At 50.9% G+C, this 12,280-nt stretch overlaps 5 protein-coding genes across 5 annotated transcripts; 4 read left to right on the forward strand and 1 right to left on the reverse strand.

Annotated features, from left to right (window-relative positions):
- Positions 1-614: 614 nt before the first annotated feature.
- Positions 615-1,337, forward strand: Asppvi_009657 (uncharacterized protein; the record flags this gene model as incomplete). The annotated part of the gene is made up of 3 exons (XM_043305507.1): positions 615-720; positions 783-874; positions 948-1,337. 3 exons carry the CDS (start codon positions 615-617, stop codon positions 1,335-1,337), a joined length of 588 nt encoding a protein of 195 aa, XP_043161442.1.
- A 1,407-nt stretch (positions 1,338-2,744) lies between these two features.
- Positions 2,745-3,356, forward strand: Asppvi_009658 (uncharacterized protein; the record flags this gene model as incomplete). The annotated part of the gene is made up of 5 exons (XM_043305508.1): positions 2,745-2,776; positions 2,831-2,863; positions 2,914-2,952; positions 3,011-3,022; positions 3,080-3,356. 5 exons carry the CDS (start codon positions 2,745-2,747, stop codon positions 3,354-3,356), a joined length of 393 nt encoding a protein of 130 aa, XP_043161443.1.
- Positions 3,357-3,895: 539 nt separating this feature from the next.
- Asppvi_009659 (COP9 signalosome complex subunit 1) lies at positions 3,896-5,570 on the forward strand (the record flags this gene model as incomplete). The annotated part of the gene is made up of 4 exons (XM_043305509.1): positions 3,896-4,034; positions 4,107-4,151; positions 4,220-4,500; positions 4,554-5,570. The coding sequence occupies 4 exons, from the start codon at positions 3,896-3,898 to the stop codon at positions 5,568-5,570; spliced, it is 1,482 nt and encodes a 493-aa protein (XP_043161444.1).
- A 380-nt stretch (positions 5,571-5,950) lies between these two features.
- Asppvi_009660 (Gfo/Idh/MocA family protein) lies at positions 5,951-7,342 on the forward strand (the record flags this gene model as incomplete). Its single annotated transcript, XM_043305510.1, has 4 exons — positions 5,951-6,083; positions 6,149-6,462; positions 6,536-6,683; positions 6,741-7,342. The coding sequence occupies 4 exons, from the start codon at positions 5,951-5,953 to the stop codon at positions 7,340-7,342; spliced, it is 1,197 nt and encodes a 398-aa protein (XP_043161445.1).
- A 105-nt stretch (positions 7,343-7,447) lies between these two features.
- On the reverse strand, positions 7,448-8,243 carry Asppvi_009661 (putative GPI anchored glycoprotein; the record flags this gene model as incomplete). Its single annotated transcript, XM_043305511.1, has 3 exons — positions 7,448-7,859; positions 7,916-8,043; positions 8,112-8,243. The coding sequence occupies 3 exons, from the start codon at positions 8,241-8,243 to the stop codon at positions 7,448-7,450; spliced, it is 672 nt and encodes a 223-aa protein (XP_043161446.1).
- Between the last annotated feature and the right edge of the window lie 4,037 nt (positions 8,244-12,280).

Here is a 12,280-nt window from a genome sequence, read left to right on the forward strand (position 1 = left end):
ATCCCATGCTAGCCACCCGACTTTCTCTTCCAAGATTGCTGCAAACCAAGAAAGGCTGGATGGTCCGATACCACGCTTGGCAGGTGACTAGATACGGAGCATCGTACTACTCTACTCCGTACTACGTGCTCGGATAGCTCGCCACCAGTTTCCAGTGACAGATATAGTAGACTATGTAGTCTCAAATGTTGTGTAGCGCTAGTCCTTTACTAGTCTACTGCCGCAGTAGTACCACGGACTACGGACTGGCTTGTTTAAAAGCTCCTGCGTCGGCATATTCAGCAGTCCATCCGGAGCTTCTCCTCACTGTCGACTTGTTTGCTTCTCCACTTGTACGGTTGGTTCGGTGGTTCCCAGGTCAATTCCAAGAGCCCATCTTCTTCTTCCACTTTCCATTCAGAGCTTCCGTTATCAGCAGTGGACTGTGTCATAAGGGCAAAGGGCGGTGTTCTTGACCGTTGGTTCTTCTGAAAATCTCTCTTCTCTCTCCCTCATACTCTTTTGAGACCTTGACTCTCCAATTATCCTAAGACTCGCCTCGAATAGAGCTTAGAAAGCTTCAGTCGCGATTGTCACGTTCTTCGTTCAATCGTCAACACACCGTCATAGGCAAGATGATTTTCTCTCAAGCTCTGATTGTCGCCGCCTCGATGGCCGGACTGGTCAGCAGCCAAACTTGGACTGCCGTCAACATCAGTGCCATCGACCCCGCATTACGAAGTAGGTCTCAGATACATTAGATTTTACACTCGAGCTCTGTCTGACTACTTCGACCCTGCCAGGCAAATGGTGTCTCGATCAGACCTCGTCCTGTCCCCTCCTCTGTCTTCAAATCAATGCCACTAGCGATACACAACAGAACGACTGCGACTCTGTAAGTCAAAATCAGACCGCTCGGCCCACCTCCTAGAATAATTTGCTGACAGACTTTCTTTACCTTCGGATAGGATACTCTCTCTTACAATTGTGTTTGCTCCAACGGCATCTCTCCAAACACTTCCGAATACTCTCAGACCATTCCCTACTACCTCTGCACCGAGGCCAACGAGGAGTGTGTTAATCGATGCGACAGCTCCAACTCAGCCTGTCAGTCTGCTTGTCGCTCGAAGCACCCTTGTGGAGCTCAAAATCCCACGCGCCACAATGTCACTACGACCACCAGTGCCACATCGAACCCTACCGGCAATGCTGCTACAACCACGACTCTGGCCGCATTCACAGGAGAGGCCACGAGCAAGAACGCAGCAGTCAGGGTCTCGTCCGTTGACATCGGACATGTGTATGGTCTGTGTGTTGTAGTGGGTGGTTTCATTGCTGGGTTCGCAGTGCTGCTGTAAACAGCTTGCGCTGAACCCCCACTAGACTGTGAGCTGTAGATTGATACAGCTCGCGATAGTTTTCTGGATTGTAATTGATTCCTGTTGATGTTATCCTAAGACACTGCCAGCGTCATTTCATGTCTCCGTTTCTGTTTTCCTTGCATACAGCATGGAGTCCCCGCTATCGTCATGCCCAGCTTATTCTTTTGAAGACTTCGCGAACGCCTTTGTTCTGTGACATATTGATCAACTTTCACGACCTATACCTATCTGAATAATCATAATCACAGTGCTTCCTCTGGATTTGTTGCAGATACATCTTCTTAATGACTAAGAGTATGATTGGTTGTAGTGGCATTTAGCCATCAAACACAGCGACGGATCCACGAGATGAGCATCTACTCCAGCTGATGTGGAAGGTACGTCCGTCTTGCCTTACAACATCTTGAACCGGCTCGAACGGCATGCATATCAGTGAAGAAACAAACATGACGGACAGGATATGGAAACCTGGGAGATATAACGTACCTAGGTACTGGTTCTCCTAGTCAGTGCTAGGCTGGCTGTTCCTCTCAGATTTGGTTGGTACACTCTTTCAAGGCTCCCCTGTTTGATGAGTCGTTCCTGCTCCGTCTCGTCTTACTACCCCGTTCCTTCCTCCGGGAGACTTTTTCCTGTGCCGTTTCGCCGCCCTTCCCGTTCATCTCTCAGCAGTAATCTCTGGGTTGGATTCACTTCTGCCTGGAAGAGCATGTGTACCCGCAGTCAAGCCATCTCAGCGACCTGCTTCTTTCTTTCGACTCCAGATTATCCTTCCTCTTGAATTGTCATCGCTACATACCTAGACGAGGTCATACTGACAGAATGCCTAGGGTATGCATCAGCCAGCACCTCTCGAATTGTATTTGAATAGGCTCAACGGTGAGGTGGTTACTGATGAGCAACAGGGTCCGTTTTGTCAACTCTGCTTGCAAAGAGGTCATTCCCTGATCAGATGTCCTCTAAGAGAGGGTCTGATATTCCTCGTATGTGCCTTGGCGATTGAACTCATCATTATACCGCAGACTGACGTTTGATGCAGGGCCACGTGTCGATGATGCTGCAACTTCCCAACGAAACGGAGAGAATCTCGACGCCGTCGGGAAATACAAACAATAGATCAGATTGGCGCCGCCGGAGAAGATGGTTGAACGCCAGCCGTCGCATGAGAGAGCGAATTACTAGGAGAGGCAATACGGTAGATCTGCACGTGCAACTATACACCGAAGTAGGACTGACATACACGCTAGAACAATCATGCCAGCCGTGGCAACTATGCAGCTGTCCAGTCTATGCCACCTCCACCTCCCCCACCGAATACACGGTAAGCACCTCATTTCGCATGTCTACGGATGTATAAATGACAAAGCAAAAAGTGCAATCAGTATGGCGGGAAACGCATCCGTCATAACGGTTGGGTATGTATCATATCTCAACAGACGTGCCAGGCTCAATGTTGACACTTATCCTAGCTCATCCTCACCCTCAGTCCTTTATTCTACCTAGTGAGAGAAGACCCCTGTAGGATCGTCATTAATGCTGACTTTCTCCACAGCTCTTCAACAAGCGACTCGACCCTTGCAGACGAGAATCAGTGAGTATATATCAAGTTCCTGTTCAATCGCGTAAGCCTGAAGCTCACTGCCTAATAGCACAAACCCAAGGTCGGCTTGACGCTTTGTTCCTATGCTTATTGCATAAACTGATATTGAACTTCATAGCGGAGATCGCTCCTTCATGTCTGAGACGGCTGGGAGTTCTCAGGCGTCATCAAACGGCCTTCCCCTGAGACTCAGCAACGAAACTAGGCTGCCTGCAGATTCGAACAACGGGGGGCTAGTCAACGAAAACATGTTGGCTGAAATTGCCTCCATGGACCACCCGGAGAGGGAATATGTTTCACAGTGGAATTCACCAGCACAGGTTGATACCGTGATGACAGGAGCATTAGGGGCTGTAGTCGGGGATCATGGTGACGGGATCTTTGATATTATCTGATGAATTGAGCCCTTGCTTTCCTATACTTGCGCGGGAGATGGTGATTGCCGTTCAACGGTACAAAGAGGCATCAAAATTATTGTTTTGTCGGGAGGAGAGTGGAGGCGGTGAATTTGGCGGTCAATCCTCGACGACGATGCCTTGGAGATTAGAATGCCAAATAATGCCGGTGATGATGACTTCGATACTCCATCCTTAGTGCCTCTAGAGTTGCAATCTCATATCTATTACGCGTTGAGAGCCATCGTCTTTAGAAGTTGTGGGTTCAAAAAAGTACTTGTCAAAATCATCCCTCCTGATTACTTCCGTTACTTTACTACTGTCACTAGCTCTCCGCCCATTGTCCAGTACACTGTTCTCCGCATCGCCCTATCAAGGATCACTGAGATTAGCTTTGAGAATTCTACATTGTGCTTCTTTCCTGCATATCAGAACCCCACTTGAAGATTCTCGCTATATTATTGTTCCCAAATTAAATCTGACCCAAAAGACCTACCGTGCCGTCGACGCAGGCGTTGCACGTGCACCACGACGACGCCATGGACTCAACACTCCCAGATGCTTTCGATGCATCTCAACCTGGTTTATACGCGGGACAGGCTTCTAGTGCAGGGATGGTTGATCCAGAGGGTTCACATGGGAGCATGATAGCATCAGCGCCTTTTGTAAAGGTTGATGGTGAGTTGTCCCCGGCTATACGAGCGGGGAGATTAACTGTCAATGAGGGAAATAGCTAATGTCCATTGGAAGATCCACCGAAATTTGAACTCGAGTCTTACATTGCGAACTACAACGGTCAGTAGGAAAACATGGTATGCGCACAAAGCTCCGACGGCCGCAACTAATTGATACTCGCACAACAGGACGGACCAAATTCAATCGCTTGTACCTCATAGGCACTTGCTCCACGTATCTCTCAACGGAAGCACTCAAGGCTGCGGTTGCTGAAGCGAAGTCGGGAAAGGATGTCGTCAGGTACCAACAGGCTGTCCGTGCACTGGCCGAAGTCTCTCCGAATGAACCTGAAGCGATCGAGGACTCGAAATGGGTGGACCATATGCAGAGAGTTGTGAAGTCTGAGACGGACCGGTTAGAGCACGAGCTGAGGGGCTATAAGAACAATCTAATCAAGGAGAGCATACGGGTGAGTGGAATAATTGCTGGAATCAGCAGCGATGCTTACTGACTTGTTCGCAGATGGGCAACGAAGATCTCGGACTACACTACCATCAGATCGGCAACCTGGTGGCCGCTTCCAAGGCCTACTCCCGCATGAGGGACTACTGCACAACACCCAGCCACATCGCGTCTATGTTGTTGAAGATTATCAATGTGGCAATCGAGCGGGGAGACTGGTTGAGCGTACAATCCAATGTGCAGCGGCTGCGCAACCTCCAGGCGAAACCGGAAGAGCAAGCGAAGAATCAGCCTAAGATGTCAGCCGCCTTGGGTTTGTCCCAGCTCCACTCCGGATCGTACTTGGATGCTGCGAACAGTTTCTTGACCACTGATCCATCGCTTGGGGATTCTTACAACGAAGTCGTCACATCGAACGACGTGGCGGTCTATGGTGGGCTCTGTGCTCTAGCGTCGATGGACCGTAACGAGCTCCAACGCCGCGTACTAGACAACAACTCGTTCCGCAATTTCCTCGAACTCGAACCGCATATTCGCAGGGCGATCTCCTTTTTCTGCAATTCAAAGTTCCGACCTTGTCTGGAGATTCTTGAGTCCTACAAAGCCGACTATTTACTTGACATCCACCTTCAACGTCATGTCAGCACCCTTTTCACCCGCATCCGCACCAAGGCTATACAGCAATACCTCGTTCCTTTCAGCCGCGTGACGCTCGATTCCATGTTGAAGATCTTTGCTCCAGGGGTCGCTGGCGGCCAAGCGCATCCGACCGACTTCAACTCGCCGTTCGTGCAAGAGCTGATCGGCCTGATCCAGGATGGGACGCTGGATGCTCGGATTGACTTGGAGAAGGGTGTGCTTGTGTCTAAGCAGACCGATCTACGGACAGACGTGCAGCGAGCAGCATTGGAGAGCCTTGTCAACTTCAGAAAGGAGGCACATCTCCGGCTGTTGCGGACTAACATCCTTCGTGCAGGGCTAGAGGTGCGGGCACCGGGAGACGAGAGAAAGCTCAGGCCAGAGGATCGAGGCGTTGGGAAGGGATTGGCTGGGCTAGGGGGCAAGTACTCTCGGTGATGACCCTTCTACGAGACATTCATATCAGTTCGAAGTCGGAGAAAGACGACCGTATTTTATGGTTTATGAATTGAACATCCTTCTCTGCAATGTTCTGCGCATATGACCTAAACCATCTGATTAGGCGTCTGAGAATAATTAATTTACCATAGCCTAAGGGCCAAACTAGAGAGCTCTGTATTCGAATACATAAAGAGGTATCCGCTTGTCGATATCAGGTGTGAGGGAAGCTGATGAAGTTATAACGTCATAGCCCCGTGCATCAGACAAGACCTCACACCACCAGGTGCGATGCCAATATAAATGAACTCAATCTTACAGTAACCAAAGAATCTGACCATTTCTCAGCTCCAAACAATTGTCATCCATTTGTTGTGATCATGGCGCTCGTCGATCAAGCCGGTACATTCCTATATCAATACGTCTACTCATGGCTGCACACCACCCCCAGTAAAAGCCCCGACGCATTGAGACTCGGAGTCATCTCAACCGCCCAAATCAACCCTGCAGCCAGTAATTTACCTTTTTTTTTTTTTTTTTGTTATGATGCCACGCCGAAATACTAACGAACTCTGTAGTCATCCACCCCGCCGAATCCCACCCATCAGTCATCCTCCACGGCATCGCCTCGCGCGATCTCTCGACAGCCCAAAAGCACCAGAAAAAGTACCATTTCGCCAAAGCCTACGGCTCGTATCAGGATCTCCTGGACGATCCGGACGTCGACATCGTGTACATATCCACGCCGAACGGGCTGCACTACGAGTGGGCGGCGAAGGCGCTCAAGGCCGGGAAGCATGTGCTCTGCGAGAAACCCTTTACGTCGAATGCGGACGAGGCGAAGAAGTTGGTTGAGCTGGGGAGGGAGAAGGGGCTGATTGTTGAGGAGGCTGTAAGTTTTCGTCTTTTTGCTTTTTCCCCACTGTCTTTGGATTTGGGGCAGGGCAGGGTTTGACAGGATGTAGTTCCATTGGCAGTTCCATCCGGCTGCGCATGCATGGCGCCAGATCCTGGATTCGAGGCAGTACGGGAAGATAATTTGCACAAAGGCCGCTATGACGGCTAGTCCTGGTGTTCCCGGGGGCGATATCCGGTGGAAGTTCGACCTGGCGGGTGAGTTTAGTTTTGATATCCCCTGTTTGTGCAGGGCAAGTGGTTGACGAGGTATAGGCGGCTCGGCAATGGATATGACCTATGCGCTGTCGTTTACGCGCTTTGCGCTGCATGCGCGGCTCCCGCAGGAGATCCTCTCCGTCAGCGTGCGGCCGTCCAAGGATGACCCGCGCGTTGACGAGGCCATGTACGCGCACATCGACTTCCAAGGCCCGGATGGCAATCCCGTGCACAGCCGTGTCTACACGGACATGGCGCGCGAGAAAGTCGCGGGCGTGATTCCGCGGGTCTGGGAGTTGCCGTCCATCGAGGTCGAGACGGAGAAGGCGATTATCTACTTCTATAACGCCATGATGCCGCATCTGTACCACTACATCTCCATCACGGACAAGACGACGGGCAAGGTGAGCTACAAGAAGCAGTACTCTGGTGGTCCCTTGTGGGGCAACGTGGTGACGAGCACGGGGGAGAAGGGCGGGAACCCGCACTGGAGTACGTATCGGTGGCAGCTGGAGGCGTTTGTGGATGCGGTTAAGGGGAAGACGCCGGCGTATTGGGTGAGCGGGGAGGAGAGTATTTGGCAGATGGAGTCGATTGATGCCCTGTACAAGGCGGCCAATTTGCCAGTGCGGCCGTCCCTTGGAACCAAGCTGGGATGAGCGGGTTTTCTAGCAGCATTATTTAATTTTTGTGTATAACGAGGTGATAATTTGTACAGCAGATCCCGTTGCCAAGCGAGTAACGTTACAGAACTCATCAAGCCATTAAGCCAGGGCCAGAGCCATTGCCATAGCGGCGCCCCCAATAGCCCAGTTGGCATTCCCAGTAATCTGAGGCACGGCAGCGTTTCCGCTAGAGCTGTGGGACGCCGACGCCGACGCCGAAGTCGAAGCCGAAGCCGAAGAGCCAGTGGCCTGGGCGCCGCTCGTCGCAGACGGGCCCGAAGTGGCCAGGGTAGTCTTTCCAGTCACCGAAGCCGTGCTCCCTGTGACCGATGCTCCAGTGGTGGCATGGGCACCGGCGGTGGCAGTGCCGGTCACCACAACGGGCAGAAAGAAAGAGCCCATGTCTGTGGTGATGGCGGTCGCAGACACACGGGTTGTGGTGCTGTCCGTCATCGATACGACGCAGGAGATGGAGGTGGTGCCGCCGAGATTGCACCCGTATGCGGCGTAGCTGTTGAGGATGTCAGTGGGGTGTCCCATTTGCTTTTCACCACAAGGGCGACATACTAGTCGTCATAAGAATACGTCTGCTGCACCGTCGAGGCGCCCTGGACAATTGTGAAACCGCTTGGGGGCATACCGCAGGTCTCCGCGGCAGAGGCGCAGTTGACGACGTAGGTGGTTGCAGAGCCGCTCTGGGTTCTCACGTCAGATAGATGATCTTGCAGAATATTTGAGCAGTGATGATTTCCGACAAACGTACACTGCCGACGACTTCTGCCACGAGACTCTGGGAATCAGCGTAGGGCATGAACAGCGACACGGTGCTCTCAGCAGCGACTGTCGCCGCGGTGGCTGTCAGAAGCGTGAGTGAGCGGATGGTGTTCGAACGCATCTTGTGAAATTTCAATGAAAGTGATTATATGGAATAAAGTCTGGATTTGGATAGATGGAGGGCGTCGGAAAGAGATCGACGAAAAAGGCAATGTCAGAAATATAATGGTTCAGGTATCTTTGGTCGTACAGGCGTAAACGAGTGACTGGCTGCCGCAAGGACAATTCAATGAATGTTCGAGGGATGAGAAAAAAAAGATGACGAAGGAAAGGGACTCAAGAATGATCGCCTCTGGGGCATCACGCCCCTGATAAATGACACTCATCTCACGAGTCAGCCATTAGTGGCTGGCAGGCTGCTAAGGCTGAAAGCCTAGTCGTTTCGTTGGCTCGCTACCTGAATCATGTATCCGACTCAAATGAAACAGTTTCCCGTGCTGACCAAGTTTTTAGCCAAAGTCTATTCCAGGCCCAGACTTTCAGAGGCTGAGTCGAGTTTAGCTGCACAGGGCCAGAGTGGTGGTTATTTCAGGACACTGGCAGGCGGGAAATACCGATGCGGCAGCTAGACCTTTTCAGGGCTAGCTGAAGAATTGAAAATGTTCGCTTTCTCGGAATACATGTAACGTACCTCTATGGAAAGATCCCTCTGGGTGACTACAGGTCAGCCGACCAAAAACTATTACAGAACATGAAATTATTATTAAGATGTGGGATATTTATCTATTTATTTAGTGTAGGTCGGCTGACCTACTATTAGTTTTTCCGACCTACTTTTAGTTTATCCGAACTTTTCCGAAGGGTCGGCTGACCTGTAACCTGTCCCTCTGGTATCTGGGCAATAATGAGAGCGTAGCTCTTGGTCGCTGTCTTTATGTTATGCAAAGTCCATTGCGTCAGATAATAAGCAGGCAATGATTGAGAAATACGGTCCTCGAATCGTAACGATTCTTCCTCTTGCAACTCTCCCTTGAGAAACCCCAAAGCTGTTCGAGATGTAAATTCAGGGCTTATTGCGTACGGGAATCTCCATATGAATTACTGTCATCTCCTTTATCAGCACATACAACCATAGGGTGTGGAAAACAAGGCTTCCTGTCCGCTCAGCCGCACTTACACCAGTATTATCAATGCAGCCAGAAGTTATATGCGCCCCTTGAAGGCCTGCTGCTTTATAGGTGAGAGACACTAAACCACAGGGTGAGTGTGAGTAAGTGTGGGTGAGTGAAGATAAGCTAAGCAATACTATCTAACAGCATGGGTGAGCATGGGTGATCAGTAGGTAACAGAGTAATTCTACAGTGACTGGACTCCCTAAGCCCATTATTAGTACCTCCGTCACCAGCTTAAATATGAGGGCCCCCTCTCTGCTCAATCATTATCTCCTTTCATGTGTACAAGTGGCTTTTTTGTGATTTATTTTCTCTCAGCTTTTCGTATCCCTCCATAACATGTCACGTGATGCATTTTGATAGCTGAAGGAATGGTTAAGGGGGACGTCGAGGAGAGGTCATGAGAGCAGTCATGGGGTGGAGTGATTGATGGAAAATTGGCCTTTGAGAGCGATGCGATTAACATGCTAACAGACCAACTTTCCAGCGACCCTCAAGCTCAAACATATACGGTCTTCGACAGCAACCTTATTAACGTGTTGACAGGCCACTTGCCAACGAGTCCTTAAGCCCGAACGCATGCAGCGTACGTGTGGCCTGTAACAGCAATGTTATTAACATGCTGACAGGTTGGCTTTCCAATGGCCCTCAAGCGCGAATGCGACATATGGCCTTCGACAGCAGTACCGTTGGATACACTGACAGGCTTTCCATTCTTCCGCATTGGCGAATCGCCTCTAAGCTGCGTCAGTATCACAATCTGGTACCCTTGATTGACTTAGCATCATCCGCTGCCCTCTCATCTGTCAGATCTTCGGTGCTCAAGAATGGCTTGCCTCCGCGCTCATTTTCATGGCCACCAAGGTCTCGATACTGTTGTCGACGCCGAGGACTCTCCGAAAATATGACCAGCAATCTTCACCTCCATCTATAACTTTTGTCCTTCCAATAACCGACCTGGAATGTCACGTCCAGAGACTCTTGTGCTGGCTGATATTGCCTTCCTTTAGGAGCGGCATCGTTGGCTCTCAATGTGGCCCCTCACCACAAGCTCAACAGGTGAGAGTGGCGTGGCATGAGGACAAGGAGAAAGCAAAGATGTTTGAGATAAGGAGGGTAGCCGAAGTAGTAGTAGTAGTAGTATTCATACCCATACAGCGGCCCTCTCTAGAGGCTGCTATGCCGGGGGAGTCGTCTCCGTAAGCCGACGTCCTACTATGCCTAAGTGCACCAAAACGCCTTGGGAGAGCAACCAAAATCTTCAAAAACCAGACCGTGCGAACAAAGGAAATGATATATATAGAGGAAAGAGGGGACGTCGCGTGTTAGAGACGTGTGGTTGGTGCTTGGCGGCCCTGGGGAGTCCACTACGTTGATCTGGTGTAGGAAGTGGTTGAGCGTAATCCTGCCTGACCTTAACTGTATAAGGGCAGAGATGTGGCTCTTGTGCATACCGCCCCACAGGCGGAGGCTTCCCTTCCCCAGCAGTTAGATCAGGCGGTGGGTGGGCTGGCTGGTGGCGCGGTGGTCCCATGTCCACCTCCTCTCCCATGCCGCCTGGGCCTTTTGTCTTGCTGTTCGTTGGAGTGTCAAGGCCAGGATCTGCTCTGGCTCAGGGCCTGGCCTGGTGGCCTCCTTGGCTGCTGTATCTGCTGCTTCGTTGCTTGGGACCCCTGCGTGCCCTGGGATCTAGTGGATTGTGAGTGATCCACCGTTGTTCTGGAGTGCCTTAATAAGTTGAATGATGTCTTTGATGATGTACTGGGCTGTGGAATGGCCTGGGTTGTGTACCACACTCAAATTACAGCTTGGTTGTCTATTATAATGATGCAGTCCCCCATCCCTAGTTCGTAGACGTCGACAAAGACCTCTAGGGCCATCGCGATGCCTTGTAGCTCGGCGGCGTAGACCACTGTTTTGTCCTCGGGACCGAGGTACCTCTTTCGTAGTGTGCCCCATTTTGGGATGACTGCTGCCGCGCCCACGTGCCCTTCGAAGCCGCTGCCGTCCGTGTATGCGATGTGTGTGTCCCAGGTAGCCGCCAGTCAGTTGTGGGTTTCGATGGCTTCCTCCCGGGTTTCCGCGATGATGGTTGTCGGGGGGTCCCACCATGGGGCCGTCGCGTAAGGCTCCCGGGTCTCCCATGTGTCTTGTCTTTGTAGTTCTGTGTTTGCCCTCCAGCGCTGGTGTGTCTCGAGGGGTGTTCGTCCACCTCGCAGGCGCTCTTCTGGGGTTCGAAAGCGTGGGTTGTAGCCAGTGTGAGGGCATGTGAGGAGACGAATGGCTACTGCATCAAGGTGTAGCATGAGGAGCTGCTGGATCAGGAGCAGGAAGAGTTCAGCCTCCAGGGCGGCCAGTGCGGTGGATTTGAAGGCGCCGCTGATCGTGATCGCAGCTTGTTTTTGTACCTTTGTGAGGGATTGGGTCAGGAGGGTAGCCGAAGCAGACTCACATTATCTGAACAGCAGGTGTTAGGCCAGCTATTTTCGGGTGTATGAATACTACTACTACTATTAGTAACTCTGACTTAAGTGAGACTTACCTCCTGACCAATCCATGACTAACAGGTAGTTTGTCTATTCAACTCTCACTTACGTGAGACTTACCTCCTAACCAATCTATGACTAGTTTGCCTATTCAACTCTCACTGAGGTGAGAGTTTCTGAACCCAGACCTGATCTCACGGAAAATGTTACCAGTGGTTGTTTGATATCGGAAATATTATCAATAATTTGTCGTCCGGGACTGAAAACTTCAGAAGTATTTGTCTTCAAAGAATGGCCTGGGGCTTTCCTTTGAAGGGGGCCATGTAGGTTCCCATCCGAGTTTACGTTCGCATTTAAAGAGATGAGACATATACTGGAGCAAAACAAAGCAATTGCATTCAGTTCATACATGAAAAGACTACCCTTCCAACTGGGACAACTGTTTAACACCGCGTGGCTGTGCCTTTGCGTCAAGCCGCCATTGTTGAGTAATCCATTTC

This window comes from Aspergillus pseudoviridinutans (assembly GCF_018340605.1).
Source record: "Aspergillus pseudoviridinutans IFM 55266 DNA, scaffold_7, whole genome shotgun sequence".
Taxonomy (NCBI): Eukaryota; Fungi; Ascomycota; class Eurotiomycetes; order Eurotiales; family Aspergillaceae; genus Aspergillus; species Aspergillus pseudoviridinutans.